The 18,681-nt window shown below is 47.1% G+C and overlaps 1 protein-coding gene across 1 annotated transcript in view; it reads left to right on the top strand.

Moving 5' to 3' along the window:
- tmem181 (transmembrane protein 181) overlaps positions 1-18,681 on the top strand; it is a 364,173-nt gene that overhangs the window by 233,487 nt on the left and 112,005 nt on the right. Inside the window, 1 exon segment of the mRNA XM_038802279.1 lies at positions 15,019-15,110. Coding sequence (XP_038658207.1) covers positions 15,019-15,110 — 92 coding nt within the window.

The raw sequence follows: 18,681 nt of genomic DNA, 5'->3' as shown, positions 1-18,681 counted from the left end.
GTTATGAGCCAGGGTTTAGAGAACTCCAAAGTAAATCATGACGATCACCTGACCCACGACTTTTAGCCCACTCTACAGGTGTGGTGCAGCAGTAACCTAAAAGTATTTTTTAAAGCAAAACAATGTTTATTCTATGAACTCAGTTAACCTTTTTAAAACATACTGTGAACATCTTAGCAACCATCAATTCAAATACAACCCCCCAAGAATACAACACTTTGCAAACACAGAAATCAGGTTTAGGGCCCACGGTAGCATGGTGGTTCGCATCATGCTTCACAGCTCCAGGGTCCCAGTTCGGATTCCCGGCTGGGTCACTGTCTGTGTGGAGTCTGCACGTCCTCCCCGTGTGTGAGTGGGTTTCCTCGGGTGCTCCGGTTCCCTCCCACAGTCCAAAGATGTGCGGGTCTAGGTGGATTGGCCATGCTCAATGCCCGTAGTTGTCGGTTAATGGGGGATTGTTGGGTTATGGGTATACGGGTTACGTGGGTTTAAGTAGGGTGATCATGTCTCGGCACAACATCGAGGGCCGAAGGGCCTGCTTCTGTGCTGTTACTGTTCTATGTTCTATGTAAATCTATTACTGAGAGCAGTTATCACTTTTAAAACTCGCAAGTGGTTTTGAAGACCTTCCTTTCATGCAGAAAGAAATTGCTGGAGGCAGCTCCAAGTCTGGACAAAACTAAACTCACTCTGTAGCAGCCTGCTCAAAAATGAAAGTAAAAAGCAGTTAGACAGCCCAGCTTCACCCACTCTCTGTACATCACTGCAGCTCTCTCATAAACACCCATTCTAAAGGTACACCCACTACAGCTATTTTAAAAAAACACACGCTTCTTAAAGGTACTCTCAAAGGACCCTCCCACCAAGAAAAAAAAATAAACCATCAACTTCAAGATGGTTCATTTTCACCTTTCACTTCTCTTTCAGAAATATGGACAATGAATATATGTTTTTTTTTAAAAAAACACGCACCCATTTCCCTTCGTCTCGAGGGTATTGGACATTCCTCAATAACTTTCTGTTTTCACATCCCGTGAATCGACCATGTCCGATTGTATGGCCAAGGAATGTGACTTGGGCTTTTCCAATTCACTTTTGGCTCGGTTACCACCAAACACCAATGTGCGGAGTCTGCACCTCCTCCCCGTGTATGGTGGGTTTCCTCAGGGGTGCTCCGGTTTCCTCCCACAGTCCAAAGATGTGCAGGTAGGTGGATTGGCCATGATAAATTGCCCTTAGTGTCCAAAATTGCCCTTAGTGTTGGGTGGGGTTGCTGGGTATGGGGATAGGGTGGAGGTGTTAACCTTGGGTAGGGTGCTCTTTCCGGGAGACGGGCAGACTCGATAGGCCGAATAGCCTCCTTCTGCACTGTAAATTCTATGTAAACCGCCTCCTGAAGTCGATCAAATAGCTCCATCAGATGTTTAAATGTTCTTCCCATGTTCTGGCTGAAAATTACCAGATCGTCGATGCATACCGCACAGTTGGGTAATTCCTGAAACAACGTGGTTAGTTAACCGTTGAAATGTGGCTGGGCGTTTTTCATGCCATATGGCCAAAACTTCCAATTGGTATATACCATCCGATGTCTCAAAAGCTGAAATCTCCTTCGCCCTTCGACTAAAGGTACTGGCAGTAAACTTGAAGAAAATTCAGTTTGGAAATAAACGCTGATTGTCCCACTTTCTCAATGCAATCCTCAAATGGGATAGGATAAGGATAAGATAATTATTGTAACTGCATTAATATTTCTATAGTCCACGCACAACCCGTTGGGTCCCGTACAGTTCTTGGTACCATCACGATGGGTGAACTCCATTGGCTGCAAACCCACTTTAATTATGCCATTTTTAAGATACTTCAATCTCTTTGTTAACCTGTGCTAATTTAAAGGGTTAAGTCTATATGGATGTTGTTTGATCAGAACAGCTTTTCCCACATCTACATCATGTATAGCCATGTTAGTACTACTTCCCCAATTCGTCTCTACAAACTTGCCATGTGATATCAATAGCTCTTTCAGGTCAGTCCGCTTTTCCTCTGGAAGGTAACTCAACAATTTATCTACATTTTTAAGAACATCCTCGTTTTCCAATTATATTTGAGATATGTCAATTCAACAACATCTGGATTTGGTTCGTCACTTTGAGTTAGAATCATTAAACCTCCTCCTTTTTCTCCCCTTCCCTTTCAAGTACCTTTTAAGCATATTCACAGACACACAACGATGAGTTTTCTTTGTCTCTGGCGTTCTACGCATAATTACCTCACTTAATTTCCTTTCAATCTGATAAGGTCCCACAAAACCTTACTTTTAAGGTTCACCTACCAATGGTAACAATACTAAACACTTTACCTCCATTGGCAAACTTACGAACTTTCTTGTCCATGACCCGTTTCATCACATTTTGTGCATCTTTTAAATGTTGTTATCCTGATCCTACCTGCCAAAGACTTCTCATGGTCCTCGCTTGGCTCTTCTTAGCTCTCTCTTTAGAGCCTTCCTAGCTAACTTGTAACTCTCAAGCGACCCAACTGAACCATCACGTCTCATCTTCACATAAGCCTCCTTCTTCCTCTTGAAACAGTGATTCAACTGCTTAGTAACCCATTGGTTCCCTCACTCGACCACTTCCTCCCTGCCTAACAGGTACATACTTATCAAGGACACGCAGTAGCTGTTCCTTGAACATGCTGCACATTCCCATTGCTGTCCATCCCCTGCAGTTTTCCTCTCCAGGCGATGCATCCTAAGTCTTGCCTCATCCCCATCATAATTGCCTTTTCCCCTAGCACTAACTCTTGCCCTGCGGTTTATACATATCCCTTTCCATCGCTTAAATTAAACCCTAATCGAATTGTGGTCACTATCACCAAATGCTCACCTACCTCCAAATCTAACACCTGTCCTTGTTCAATTACCCAGTACCAAATCCACTATGGCCTCGCCTCTTGTTGGCCGATCTACTATACTGCATCAGGAAACCCTCCTGCACACATTGGACAAAAATGGATCCATCTTAAAGTACCGAACTATAGTGTTTCCAGTCAATATTTGGAAAGTTAAAGTCCCCCATAACAACTACCTCATCTAGGGGTCTTCAGCGCCCCCACGAAACCCCAGCAGAATACTCTTATTAACCTCCTAAAGAAAGCCTTCGGAATCAAGATGGGGAACACTGGAATGAGAAACAGAAACCTTGGGAGCACCGTCATTCTTAACGACTGGACCCTGCCCGCCAAGGAGAGTGGAAATGCATCCCACCTCCTAAACTCCTCCATCTGTTCCACCAGCCTCGAAAAGTTTAGCCTATGTAGGGCTCCCCCAGCTCCTACCTATCTGGACACCCAGATATCTAAAGCTCCTCTCCACCCTCTTCAACGGAGCTCCCCTATCTCCCTCTCCTGGTCCCCAAGTGCAGCTCCACCAGCTCACTCTTCCCCACGTTGGGCTTATAGCCCGAAAAGTCCCCAAACTCCCCAAGTATCCTCAACACCTCTGGCATCCCCCCACCGGATCTGCGATGTACAACAGTGAATCATCCACGTACAGCGACAACCGGTGCTCCCCCCCCCCCCTCGAACGATCCAGAGCTGGGTCCAACACAGTATTAAAATCCCCTCCCAAAATCAAGCCCCCGTCTCCAGGTCTGGAATCCGGCTCAACATTCACCGCATGAAACCTGCATCATGCCAATTGGGGGCGTACACATTAACCAGAACCACCCGCTCCCCTTGAAGCCTACCACTCACCATTACGTATCTACCACAGCTATCCGCCACCACACTCGACGCTACTCGAAGGGCACCCTCCAGCTCCAAGGGCCCCTAGAACGACCCCGTGCCCATTAACGAGTTCAACATCATGGCCACATAGGCCCCCAAGTCCGAACCTTCCAGCCCCTCCGAGAGGCCCAGGATCCGCAAGTTCTTCCGATGGGAGCAGTTCTCCATCTCCTCCATCCTCGCTAGCCATTTCTTGTGGAGCGCCTCGTGCGACTCCACCTTCACTGCCAGCGTAGGAGTTCGTCCTCGCTCTCCGAGGCCTTTTGCCGTAGCTCTCAGATCTCTGCAGTCTGAGTCGCCATAAGCTTGTCCAGCGAGGCCTTAAACAGTTCCAAAAGCTCAGCCTTCAGCTCTCTGAAGCAGCTCCTGCTGCCACTGCACCGCTGCTGCCACGCTGCCGGTTCCCCGCCCGCCGCCATCTTGTTCCTCCTGCCTCGCACCTTTCTCTTCTCCAAAGCCGATTTTGTAACCGCTTCGCTCCTGGTCCAGTCCATCTACCGGCAGATAAGCGCAGTGGATGTGTTCCCACACCGGGAAAAGTCCAGCCAGCACCGCTGTGGGCCCTTAAAAGAGCCCGAAAGACCGAAAATAGCGGGAGCTACCGAACGTGCAGCTTAGCTCCGCATCACCGCAACCGGAAGTCCTTCCAGTGATTATCTGTACCTGCTCCAGTACAATCACATCTTTCCGATAATGTGGCGACCAAAACTACACACTGTACTCTCACTGTGGCCTCACCAATGTTCTATATAACTCTCAACATGACTTCCTTGCTTTTGTAATCTATGCCACGATTGATAAGCATGATGTGGAGATTCTGGCGTTGGACTGGGGTGAGCACAGTAAGAAGATCACTGAAACAACTACACAATGACATCAATAAGTTCCATCCCACCATCAGACTCACCATGGACTACTCTTCAAAATCGGTTGCATTCTTGGACACACTCATCTAAATCAAGGACGTCCACCTCAGCACTTCGCTTTACGCAAGCCCATGGATAACCTCAATGCTCCACTTCTCCAGCTTTCACCCTAAACACATTAAAGAAGCCATCCCCTATGGACAAGCCCTCTGTATACACATGCTCTGCTCAGACGAGGAGGAGCCTAACAGACACCTACAGACGCTGAAAGATGCCCTCGTACGAACGGGATATGGCGCTCGACTCATCGATCGACAGTTCCAACGAGCCACAGCTAAAATCCGCAACGACCTCCTCAGAAGCCAAACACGCGACACAACCGACTACCCAGGCTTCAGAACAGCGACCACGACACCACACAACCCTGCCATGGCAAACTCTGCAAGACGTGCCAGATCATCAACATGGGTACCACCATTACACGTGAAAACACCACCAACCAGGTACGTGGTACATACATCAACGTTGTCGACCTCGTACGCTGCGGGAAAGGATGTCCCGAAGCATGGTACATTGGCAAGACCATACAGACGCTACGACAACGGATGAACGGACATTGCGCGACAATTGCCAGGCAGGAATGTTCCCTTCCATCAAGGGAACACTTCAGCAGTCAAGGACATTCAGTCTCTGATCTCCGGCCTGGTGTTGTAAAATTTCTTAGGATTGATAAGGAACGTATGCCTTTTTCACCCACCCTATGAACTTTAGCCCTTCTGCCTTCTGAGAACTCTTTACAAACCCGCCAAGACCTCTTGTCCTCAGGCCTTAAGGTGTTTGGATGCCATTCATTGAATATTTCCTTGTCAAATTGATCACTCCAAGTGATCTCACACTTTTTCAGCATTAAATTCCATCTCCCACTTTCTGCCCAGCGACCATCCTGTGTGGGTGTCATGGTCGCTGTTCTGAAAGCTGGGTAGTTTTGCTACAAACAATGGTTTGCTTGAGGTTTGCGCGGTTGTTTGAGGTAAGTATGGGGTGTGAGGATGACCTCTTCACCATGACATGTTGAAGGCTGCGAAGAAGATGTCGTAGTTTCTCCATCCAGGGAAGTACTGGATGATGAAGGGTACTCTGTCGGTTGTGTCCTGTAACCCAAGACTCTTAGCCTCACTGTTAACCACCCGGCTAATCTTTGTGTCATCTGACAACTTATGATCCTACCCCCCACATAGTCATCTAAGTCATTTATATAAATGATGATAATAGGGCACCAGCACGGTTCCCTGTGATATGCCACTGGACAATGTACTAAAGCAGCCGTCTGTTATCACCTTCTGTTTCCTATAGCTCAGCCAGCTTTGAATCCATCTTATCAAGTTCCCCTGTATCCCATGTGCATTTGCCTAATTATAAGTTTCCATTTTGGGACAGTGTCAAATGCTTTGCTGAAATCCACATAAATTGCATTAACGGCACTATCGTCATCTACACACCTGATCACTGCTCAAAAATATCAGTTCAGATTTGTTCGGCATGACCTCCTTCTGACTTATTCCTGATCAAACCTTGCCTCTCCAAATGGAGATAGATTCTCCCCTTCAGAATCTTCTCAATTAGTTTCCCCACCACTGATGTGAGGCTCACTACTCTGTAGTTCCCTGGCTTATCCCTGCAGCCTTTCTTAAATAGTGGGACCAAATTTTACGGTTCTACAGTCCTCTGGCACCTCTCCCGTGGCCAGGGAAGAATAAAAAATTTGGATCAGGGCCCCTGCAATCCCCTCTCCTGCATCCCACAGGAACTTGGGACACAATTCATCCAGACCTGGAGATTTTTCCACTCTTAAGTCTGCCAACACCTCGAATACTTTGTCCCTCCCTATGACAACTTGCTCAATAAGTTATTAAGATACAATGGCAGGATTATCCGTCAGCTGATGCTGGAATCGGGAAACCTGCTTGGGCGCAGAATCGGTTTTGACGCCGGAATTGTGGCGGGCAGCTGATTCATACCAAATTACGTCTTCGGTACCTCGACAGCGGCGTCAATAAGTTCCACTCCGCACATACAGTAAATGTCATTCCCATATCATTAGTGAGCCTGACTCTGTATTCTCCGCTTTGATCGGGGCAGATTCCCGACGGCCAAGTTCACTTGTACTTTTAATAATTGTGAAACAGGCGCTGTGGCTGAGGGCGAGGGGGAGAGAGCGAGGGGGGAGATGCGAGAGAGAGGAGAGCGAGGATACACAAAGTATCCAACCTCCCCATAGTTTGCTGACAGTTATGCCCACTGGACGGGGGGCTCCTGCCAGGGGCCGGGGGGAATTAGTGGAAGGTGGCCAGCATGTGGACCGTTGGGGTAGGGGTGGACGGGCAAGGCACACCATTGCCACGGCCTACAAGGTAGCCGTGCATACCGCTGACTGGCCACTGTGAATTTAGTGCCACGGGTCGTATTTGTGTTCTCCCCCCCCCCCAAAACCCTGGCCCGCCCCCTGCGTGCCCTCTTGCACAGCCACCCTATCAGCGGGATGACGCAACCTGTGCCATCTTGGTTGGGATGTGTGTGTGTGGCTTGCAGCTTGTCAGCCGCCTGAGTGTCAATCGCATATCCGACGAATCCTGTACCGTTTCTCATTGGAATCGATTGTGTTCCAAGTTGCACTGGTGCTAACCCCTTAACGCAGTAAGAAGTCTTACAACACCAGGTTAAAGTCCAACAGGTTTGTTTCAAACACGAGCTTTCGGAGCACGGCTCCTTCTTCAGGTGAAGGAGCCGTGCTCCGAAAGCTCGTGTTTGAAACAAACCTGTTGGACTTTAACCTGGTGTTGTAAGACTTCTTACTGTGCTCACCCCAGTCCAACGCCGGCATCTCCACATCATGGCAACCCCTTAACGGTCATTGAATCAGTCCAGGTACAGCGCCAGTATTGCTGCCGTGGAAGTCCGTGAATCCTGCCCCAGCATGAACACTTAGTCTCAGGAACGGAGAATTCCGCCGAACGTCTTTAGGCTTACCCTTCTCACATTTTGAATCATCATTTTTTTTATTAAGGGGCAATTTCGCGAGGCCAATTCACTACCCTGCACATCTTTGGGTTGTGGGGGTGAAACCCACACAGACAGAGGGAGAATGTGCAAATTCCACACGGATAGTGACCTGGAGCCGGGATCTAACCTGGGTGCTCAGTGCTGTGATTTTGATTACCCTTGCCCTTGATTACCATCTGTCTACTGTCTATCATCTTTGCATTTTATTGTTCGTTCTTTTATTACTGTCCTTTTTTCTCTTTCCTGTCCCCCTGCTTCGGTTCCCATCCCCTGCCATTCTAGTTTAAACCCTCCAAAACACACTAGCAAACGTTTGTCCCAGCACACCAGTCCTGCCCAGGTGTAACCTGTCCAGCTGGCACTGGTCCCATCTCCCCCAGAACCAGTCCTAGTGCCCCAGAAATCTGAAACCCCCCCACCTTACACCAACTTTCCAGCCACGTATTCATTCGATATATCCTGCTGTTTCTACTCTGACTAGCACGTAGCTACTTGTAGTAATCCTGAGATCACCACCTTTGAGGTCTTTTTAACTTGCTTCCTAACTTCTGCTTTTAGGACCTCATCCCTTTTTTAATCTATGTCATTGGTAGCGATGTGCACCACAACCACTGGCTGTTCACCCTCTTCCTCCAGAATATTCTGTAGCTGCTCGGAGACATCCTTGATCTAAGCACCCAGGAGGCAACATATCATCCTGGAGTCTTGTTTGCGGCCACAAAAATGTCTCTATATTCCCCTGAAATTGAATCCCCTGCACTTATTGCATTCCCACACTTTTTACTCCTCCTGTGTGCAGCAGAGCCAACCATGCTGCAACAAAATTGGCTGTTGCTGCTTTCCCTGAGAGGTCATTCCCCACAACCGTATCCAAAGCGGTATTTCTGTTTTGCAGAGGAATGGCCACAGGATATCCCTGCACTGCCGATCTAGTCCTCTTACTCTGCCTCATGGTCACCCATTCCCTTCCTGCCTGTGGACTCTTAACCTGTGGTGTAACCACCTCATTACATACTGTCCACAATACTCTCTGCCTCCCGGATGCTCCAGGATGTCCCCAGTCACCACTCCAGCTCCAAAACCTGCCTTCCATGAGCTGCAACTGGAGAAACCTCCTGCACACATGCTGGCCCTGGGCAGTGCAAATGTGCCTGGCTTCACACATGAAGCAGGAGGAGCAAACCTTGGATTTGAGTTCTCCTGACATTACTTATCCCTTTGGATTAAACCTTTAAAGGACTCTTAAAATAAGTTAAAATCAAGCACTTTAGGTCCCTTCTTCACTTGACTTTGTTAATACAGATGTTATGGGAGTTCAACCAACCTCTCCCTTTAATGTATTGTTGCTTTTGAAGCACACGACTTGGTCTCCAGGTGTGGTATTACAATTATGGACCCATTTGGGGCAGCACGGTAGCATGGTGGTTAGCATAAATGCTTCACAGCTCCAGGGTCCCAGGTTGGATTCCCGGCTGGGTCACTGTCTGTGCGGAGTCTGCACGTCCTCCCCGTGTGTGCGTGGGTTTCCTCCGGGTGCTCCGGTTTCCTCCCACAGTCCAAAGATGTGCGGGTTAGGTGGATTGGCCATGCTAAATTGCCCGTAGTGTCCTAAAAAAAAAGTAAGGTTAAGGGGGGGTTGTTGGGTTTCGGGTATAGGGTGGATACGTGGGTTTGAGCAGGGTGATCATTGTTCGGCACAACATCGAGGGCCGAAGGGCCTGTTCTGTGCTGTACTGTTCTATGTTCTATGGGTTTTTAAACACAAAACAATGCTTATTCCATGAATTCAACTTGACCTTTATAACATAGAACATAGAACATAAATAAACATTGGATCCCTTAACACCCCTTACTTCAAAGATAACCCAAAAAATAATACAACACTAAATAATCCCTCAAAATGTTCCTTCAAACCTCCAAAAGACTTAACACCTTTAAACAGAAACACAGCAGGTTAAAGACATTACTATTATGAGTTTAAACCACCCAAATGATTCAGAGATAGTCTTTCATGGCAGAGATCACAGCAGATCCAGCTCACTGCAAACACAGACACACCCAAGCTCTTTTTCTCAAAACTGAAATTAAAAACCTGCAAAATGGCTGAGCTAGAAATTCAGCTCCACCCGCACTCTGACATCACTTCAGTAATATGAGCGGCTCCATTTCTTAAAGGTACATTGCTTAAACATCCATTTCTTAAAGGTACTCATGACACAGAATATAGGCATTAAAAATGATAAGCCACTGAAGGAAGACTTCACAAATTATGAACAATAATAGTGGTATAAATACTCACCTTCTGCACTTGAGCAATCAGCAGCCTCCCCATGCCCCACGTCACTTTTGAATCCTGGCTTCACTTTAGGAGCGCCACCCCTGGATTGAGTATCTACTCTGTGCTGCTCCTTTTAAGTTTTCCCACAGCTCTGCTTAGCTGCTGCTCGCCAGATTTACATTTTCTTTGACCTCAGGTTCTCTGTATTGTAAGAGTTACTTAAAGCCCCTCTTTCCCTTTATATTCCAAATTCCCCAAGACATTATTTTTCTTTTAAAGAGCAGAGGTACTCAATCCTACTCAGCAATCAGAGAAAAGGAAGGACTGATCACCACCTCCCTCTTTCACCTAACTGCCTGTTTCAGCAAACTCAAACTGCACTCTGATGTAACAGAACAGCACTAAAATAACAAAGAAAAGTGCAGCACAGGAACAGGCCCTTTGGCCCTACAAGCCTGCGCTGATCATGCTAAACCTAAAACCTTCAGAATATCCAGGGTCCATGTCCAGGAATCTAGGCATAGACTATTTTCTAAATGGGGAAATGCTTCGGAATGCAGAAGCACAAAGGGACTTGCGAGACCTTGTTCACGATTCTCTTAAGGTTGATGTGCAGGTTCAGTCGGCAGTTAAGAAGGTGTAATAATCCACAGGAGGCAGGAGTCCCGTCACCACACCAATATTTATTGCCAATAACCATATACAAGTGCAGCTCCACAGTGCTGCTAGCATTCCAGTCAACTTAAGACTGGATCACAAAGCCTACACAGGTGCTTATATGGGCCCCCTCAATGAGCTATCATTGAGGGAGCTCATACTCCAATTGGCCAACCAATAATGCTAATTGGAGGTCATTACAGAAGGCAAATGCAATGTTAGTATTCATGTATTCATTGGGGCAGCAGGGTAGCATGGTGGTTAGCATAAATGCTTCACAGCTCCAGGGTCCCAGGTTCGATTCCCGGCTGGATCACTGTCTGTGTGGAGTCTGCACGTCCTCCCCCTGTGTGCGTGGGTTTCCTCCGGGTGCTCCGGTTTCCTCCCACAGTCCAAAGATGTGCGGGTTAGGTGGATTGGCCATGCTAAATTGCCTGTAGTGTCCTAATAAAAGTAAGGTTAAGGGGGGGGGTTGTTGTGTTACGGATATAGGGTGGATACGTGGGTTTGAGAGGGGTGATCATGGCTCGGCACAACATTGAGGGCCGAAGGGCCTGTTCTGTGCTGTACTGTTCTATGTTCTATGTCAAGGAGGCTAGAATACAAGATGAGGGATGTACTTCTGAGGCTGTATAAGGCTTTAGTCAGACCCCATTTGGAATATTGTGAGCAGTTTTGGACCCCATATCTAAGGAAGGATGTGCTGGCCTTGGAAAGAGTCCAGAGGAGGTTCACAAGAATGATCCCTGGAATGAAGAATTTGTCGTATGAGGAACGTTTGAAGACCCTGGGTCTGTACTCGTTGGAGTTTAGAAGGATGAGAGGGGATCTTATTGAAACGTACAAGATACTGCGAGGCCTGGATAGAGTGGACATGGAGAGGATGTTTCCACTTATAAGAAAAACTAGAACCAGAGGACACCATCTCAGATTAAAGGGACGATCCATTAAAACAGAGATGAGGAGGAGAGGGTGGTGATTCTGTGGAACTCTTTGCCGCAGAAGGCTGTGGAGGCCAATTCACTGAGTGTCTTTAGGACAGAGACAGATAGGTTCTTGATTAATAAGGGGACCAGGAGTTATGGGGATAAGAATATATCAGCCATGGTTGAATGGCGGAGGAGACTCAATGGGCCAAGTGGCCTAATTCTGCTTCTATGTTTATGGAAGACCATAAGACATGCCTTTTCCTGTTGCTCGTTTTACTGGAGTGTATTAACACGCCTCCGTTTAAAGGCCGTGTGCTTAACACTGCTATGGCTCTGTGTATGTAATTATGCTCAGGAGTCGCCAGGTGCCGTATTTAGACACCTCACAAGTATATCAAGGTCAGGTTCAAAGTAATAAATCTGTACACCGATTAGTAAGTCCAAACGATTGATATTTATTATGACAAATATAATAAATACACATGCATACGCTAAAGAGACTAACTTACTTCTAATACTAAACAACTAAAATACTTATCTAGACAGGAACATGCAAGGTCAGGGAGCAAGGCCTTCGTCCCGTTCTTGGTCTGCAACTCTCAGGTACTTAAAGTTGTCAGGATTTAGCAAGGTCTGGATCACGTAGCGATCGTTGTATTGGCACTTACAGTTCGATGGCTGATGGCTCAACGGCCGGTGCTCAAACTGGAGTCAGGATGCGATGTAACAAGTCTGGGCCGGAGTCTGGAAGCAACAGACCGAACCATGTGCGGTGTCTATTCTTATAGTCCCTAGAAGTCCGTGCCCACAAACTGGTTTCTGTACGTGCAGAATGCTAATTAGTCTCCTGCAAACTGCTTGTCCTTGCTAAGACTGTTTTTCCCTGCAGCCTTAGCAGTTCTCCATTTTGTAGCCCAGTGTCCATCTTAGGTGGCTACAGTCCTCCCTTAGCATGTTTCCTCCTCCTTGGGATGAATTTCTGTTGTGCCTTCCTAATAACCCCCAAAGTCTCCTACCATTGCTGTTCCACTGTCTTCCCTGCTCGGCTCCTTTTTCAATCAACTCTGAGCAGCTCCTCCCTCATGTCTTTGCGGTTACCCTTATTTAATTGTAATACTGTTGCATCTGATTGCAGCTTCTCCCTCTCAAACTGCAGGGTAAATTCCAGCATATTGTCGTCACTGCTCCCTAAGGGTTCCTTCACTTCAGGTTCCCTAATTAAGTCTGTCTCATTACACACGGGCAGCACGGTAGCATAGTGGTTAGCACAGTTGCTTCACAGCTCAAGGGTCCCAGGTTCGATTCCTGGCTGGGTCACTGTCTGTGCGGAGTCTGCACGTCCTCCCTGTGTGTGCGTGGGTTTCCTCCGGGAGCTCCGGTTTCCTCCCACAAGTCCAAGGATGTGCAGGTTAGGTGGATTGGCCATGCTTAATTGCCCAAAGTGTCCAAAAAGGTTAAGTGGGGGTTGCTGGGTTGCAGGGATAGGGTAGATACGTGGGCTTGAGTGGGTTGCTCTTTGTAAGGGCCGGTGCCGACTCGATGGACCGAATGGCTTCCTTCTGCACTGTAAATTCTATGAATCTATGAAACATCACCAAATCCAGAATTGCCTAGTAGGCTCTGTTACAAGCTGCTCCAAAAAACCATCTCTTAGACATTCCACAAGTTTATTTTCTTGGGACCCACTGCCAACCTGATTTTCCCAGTCCACCTGCATATTTCTGTCCCCCATGATTATTGTAATATTGCCTTTTTTACATGCCTTTTCTATGTCCTGATTTATTTTCAGCCCCATATCCTGACCACTGCTAGGGGGCCTGTAAATAACTCCCATCAGGGTCTTTTTATCTTTGCGATTCCTCAACTCTATCCACAGAGATTCTATGCCTTCTGATCCTCTATCGCTCTTTTCTGTCGATTTAATTTCATCCCTTACTAACAATGCAACCCTTTGGCCATCTGTCTGTCCTTTCGATAGGACAGATATCCTTGGATATTTAGATCCCAGCCCTGATCTCCTGGCAGCCATGTCTCTGTGATGCCCACAACATCGTATCGGCCAATTTCAATGTGCGCAACAAGCTCATTTACGTTGTTCCGTATACTGCGCGCATTTAGGTACAACACTCTCAATCCTGCATTGGTCTCCCTTTTCACACACTCCTCAGTTACTGTACCCTGTACTGTGGCCCTTTTTGATTTTTGATTTCCTTACACTTTCCTGATTGCTGCTTTTTGTTTCTGGCCCCTTCCGACTTCCTGCATCCGTTCCCATCTCCCTGTCCCTCTATTTCTATCCTATTCATGTATTTGTGAAGATATTCATGTATTTGTGAAGACACCCCTTAAACATCTCTACCGTACCTGCCTCCACCACCCCCGACAGTAAATTCCAGGCATCCACTACCCTCTGTGTAAAAAAAAAAAAGAAGTCCATTGCACTTGTCCTCCAACTATGTGCCTTGCATCTTAAACCTATGTCCCCCAGCAATTCACTCTTTCACCCTGGGAAGAAATTTCTGACTACCTCTCTGTCCATGTCCCTCATAATTTTGTAGACTTCCATCAGGTTGCCCCTCAACCTCTGTTGCTCCAGTGAGAAAAATTGAGTTTATCCAACCTCTCCTCATGGCTAATGCCCTCCATACCAGGCAAGATCCTGGTAAACCTCTTCTATACCCTCTCCAAACCTTCCACATCCTTCTGGTAGTGTGGCGACCAGAATTGAACACCATGTTCCAAATGTGGCCTAACTAAGGTCCTATACAGCTACAACATGACTTGCCAATTTTTATACTCAATGTGCCCACTGATTAAGGCAAGCAGGCCGCATGCCTCCACCTGCGTTGCCATTTTCAGTGACCTGTGGATCTGTACACCCAGATCCCTCTGCTTGTCAATACTCTTAAGGGTTCTGCCATTTACTGTATATTTCCCATCTGTATTAGACCTTCCAAAATGCATTACCTCACATTTGTCTGGATTAAACTCCATCTGCCATCTCTCCGTCCAAGTCTCCAACTGATTAGTTGATAAATGCATAATAGTAAACAGCAAATAGAAAAAAGATGGGGATAATAGGAGGGAGCCCAGAGTTAAAAGTGGCGGCCCCGATGTAGAATAATGATGGTTTAGGTGTGATAGGGCAGCAAGGAGCATCAATAAACTTTAGTCCGAGTTCAGAGACCAGTGCAGTGAGTGAAATGTGGAAGCTATTTGAGGGTGGGGTGTCAGAAGCTCTGATGTAGTTGTTTTCACGGGAATGAAGATTCAGGGGTTACAGAAGGGGTCAGTTAAAGTATCGGAATATGATGGCAGTGTTGGAGGGCACTAAAAAATCCAGAAGCAGCACAGGGGAGAGACTTTCTGACGAGCACTTGTTAATATTACGGATTTGTTCAAGTCTAATTGACTGTGTGTATTTTGATTTCCCATTCAGGGAGAAAGGAATTTCATGACTTTCTATTTGCCCAAACTGTTGATTGTTGGTCTCCTTTGGCTGGCTGCAGTGACACTAGGGATTTGGCAGACGTAAGTAACAGTAATTTTAGTGTTTATGTTTAGTGTGAACAGTGTTTATTTTGAGTCTTTAACCAAAAGTTATTTGCAGATCAACACTTTTGTACGACACAGGTTCCATATTCTGTTACTCAGCTTGGACATCAGTTTGTGATAATTTCAGCATCAGATGACAGTTTGTTAGTAATTTTAGAGCTTAGATATGTGAAGCTATCAATATCCTGGGGCCCTCAGATAGTCAGAGTGATATATGGGTGTAAGCAAATCTTGGCCATGACATTTATCTTTCAAATTCATTTGGTCAAACCAAACTCTTCACAGGCATGTAAGACTCTGTCCATTTGCCATCAAACTTCTCCTTAGTATAGAATGCTTAGTGTAACATCATCAGCATAGAGCAACTCTCTGACAAGGACAGCACACTTTTGTCTTGAATTTCAGGTATCCAAGGTTGATCAACGTTCCATCAGTTCTGCTGTATAAGTGAACACTCTGTTGATAAGCTGAAGATATGACAGCAGCAAAGCAGCAGATATGCTAAGGAGTATCTGTACCAGAACACAACCTTACTACAAATATTAAAAGTTCTCTTATATTGCAACATCAAAGCTAACCTTACCTATCATTTTGTCATGGAAGGAGGATCACACTGAGCAACTTCATCGGGCAGCCAGTTTTCTCAAGCACCATGGGTGGGATTCACCGACCCCCGCCTGGTCGGAGAATCGTCGGGGGGGCAGCGTGAATCCCATCACCGCCGGCTGCCAAATTCTCCGGCCCACAAAAAATCCAGCTGATGTGAATCGTGCCGCCTGCCTCAGAGAATGGCGAGGAATGGCACGACGCAATGAGCCCCGGGGCCGCCCAAATTCTCCCGGTCGGATGGTGGTCACGTCGGCGTAAATTAAACCACCTATTTAACGGGGTCAACCAGTTGTGATTGTTGACGCCGGCCAGTGCGGAGGTAGGTCTCGGCATGGGGCAGCCGCAGGGGAAGTGACGGCGCGGCCGCAGTTGGTGGCGAGGGGGGGGTGGGGTGTGTGGAGTGAGAGGGGGGTTGTGGAGTGGGAGGGGGTCTGTGGAGTGGGAGGGGGTCTGTGGAGTGGGAGGGGGTCTGTGGAGTGGGAGGGGGTCTGTGGAGTGGGAGGGGGTCTGTGGAGTGGGAGGAGGTCTGTGGAGTGGGAGGGGGGCTGTGGAGTGGGAGGGGGGCTGTCGATTGGTTTAACCAGGTCAGTCAAGTCAACCTTGAGGAGGAGTTTATAGAATGTATCCGCGATAGTTTCCTAGAACAGTATGTAATGGAACCGACGGGGGAACAAGCGTTCCTAGATCTTGTCTTGTGTAATGAGACAGGATTGATTCATGATCTCATAGTTAGGGATCCTCTCTGAAGGAGCGATCACAATATGGTGGAATTGTAAAATACAGATGGAAGGTGAGAAGGTAAAATCAAATACTAGTGTTTTGTGCTTAAACAAAGGAGATTACATGGGACGAGAGAAGAACTACTAAGGTAGACTGGGAGCAAAGACTTTCTGGTTAAATAGTTGAGGAACGTGGAGAACCTTCGAAGCGATTTTTCACAGTGCTCAGCAAGGTTTTACCAACAAAAAGGAAAGGCGGTAGAAAGAGGGTAAATCGACCGTGGATATCTAAGGAAATAAGGGAGAGTATCAAATTGAAGGAAAAAGCATACAAAGTGGCAAAGATTGGTGGGAGACTAGAGGACTGGGAAATCTTTAGGGGGCAACAGAAAGCTACTAAAAAAGCTATAAAGAAGAGTAAGATAGATTATAAGAGTAAACTTGCTCAAAATATAAAAACAGACAGTAAAAGTTTCTCCAAATATATAAAACAAAAAAGAGTGGCTAAGGTAAATATTGGTCCTTTAGAGGATGAGAAGGGAGTTTTAATAATGGGAGATGAGGAAATGGCTGAGGAATTGAACAGGTTTTTTGGGTCGGTCATCACAGTGGAAGACACAAATAGTATGCCAGTGACTGGTAGAAATTAGTTAAGACAGGTGAGGACCTTGAGAGGATTGTTATCACTAAGGAGGTAGTGATGGGCAATCTAATGGGGCTAAAGGTAGACAAATCTCCTGGCCCTGATGGAATGCAACCCAGAGTGCTAAAAGTGATGGCTAGGGAAATTGCAAATGCATTAGTGATAATTTACCAAAATTCACTAGACTCTGGGGTGGTTCCGCTGGATTGGAAATTAGCAAACGTGACACCACTGTTTAAAAAAGGAGGTAGGCAGAGAGGAGTAATTATAGGCCAGTGAGCTTAACTTCAGTAGTAGGGAAGATGCTGGAATCTATCATCAAGGAAGAAATAGCGAGGCATCTGAATAGAAATTGTCCCATTGGGCAGACACAGCATGGGTTCATAAAGGGCAGGTCGTGCCTAACTAATTTAGTGGAATTTTTTTTTTTATTAAACAATTTTATTGAGGTCATTTTTGGCTTTATAAACAGTTACAGACATCATCAGAAAGAAAGCAAAAAAGGCAAAAATGTGCAAACGTCTACGTACTTTCAATACTTCCATCGTGACGTATTGCACAAGCCCGCTCCCCTCCCACCGGTACTACCTGCCATATTTTCCCTCCTACTCTACTCTTTCCCCCCCCCCACCCCCCTGCTGACGCTCACTCTCCCGCAAAGAAGTCAATAAATAGTTGCCACCTCCGGGTGAACCCCTGCACAGATCCCCTCAAGGCGAACTTAATTTTTTCCATCCCCAGGAAACTCGACATGTCCGCAAGCCACCACTCAGTCTTCGGGGGCTTTGAGTCCCTCCACGCCAATAATATTCGTCGCCGGGCTATCAAGGAAGCAAAGGCCAAAACATCGGCCTCTTTCTCCCCCTGGACGCCCGGGTCTTCTGAAACCCCAAAAATTGCCACCCCTGGACTCATCACCACCCTTGTTTTTAGCACCTGGACATGACCCCCGCAAATCCCTCCCAGTACCCCCTCAGCTCAGGGCATGCCCAAAACATGTGAACATGGTTCGCTGGTCCTCCCGCGCACCTAGCGCATTTGTCCTCTATCCTGAAAAATTTGCTCACCCGAGCCACCGTCAGATGGGCCCGGTGAACGACCTTAAATTGGATCAGCCCGAGCCTAGCACATGTCACGGTCGAATTTAACCTACTCAGGGCCTCTGCCCACAGCCCATCCTCCATTTCCCCACCTAGCTCTTCCTCCCATTTAAGTTTCAGTTCCTCTGTCTGGGACCCTTCCTCCCTCATAAGCACCGTATATATACCCGAGACTCTGCCCTCCCCTTCTTCCCTCCTAGAGACTATTCTGTCGAGGATCCCCATTGGCGGGAGGCGTGGGAAAGATGGGACCTGTCTACGAACAAAGTCCCGCAACTGTAGGTATCTAAAATCATTTCCCCTTACCAACCCAAATTTCTCCTCCAAGCTCCTCAAACTCGCGAAGCTCCCTTCCAGGAACATATCACCCACCCTTCCCGCCCCTGCTCGCCGCCATACTCTAAACCCCCCATCCATACTGCTGGGGGCAAACCGATGGTTGTCGCAGATTGGCGCCCAGACAGACGCCCCCATCT

Source organism: Scyliorhinus canicula, chromosome 1, assembly GCF_902713615.1.
Source record: "Scyliorhinus canicula chromosome 1, sScyCan1.1, whole genome shotgun sequence".
NCBI lineage: Eukaryota > Metazoa > Chordata > Chondrichthyes > Carcharhiniformes > Scyliorhinidae > Scyliorhinus > Scyliorhinus canicula.
This window is presented reverse-complemented; position numbering and strand designations above follow the sequence as displayed.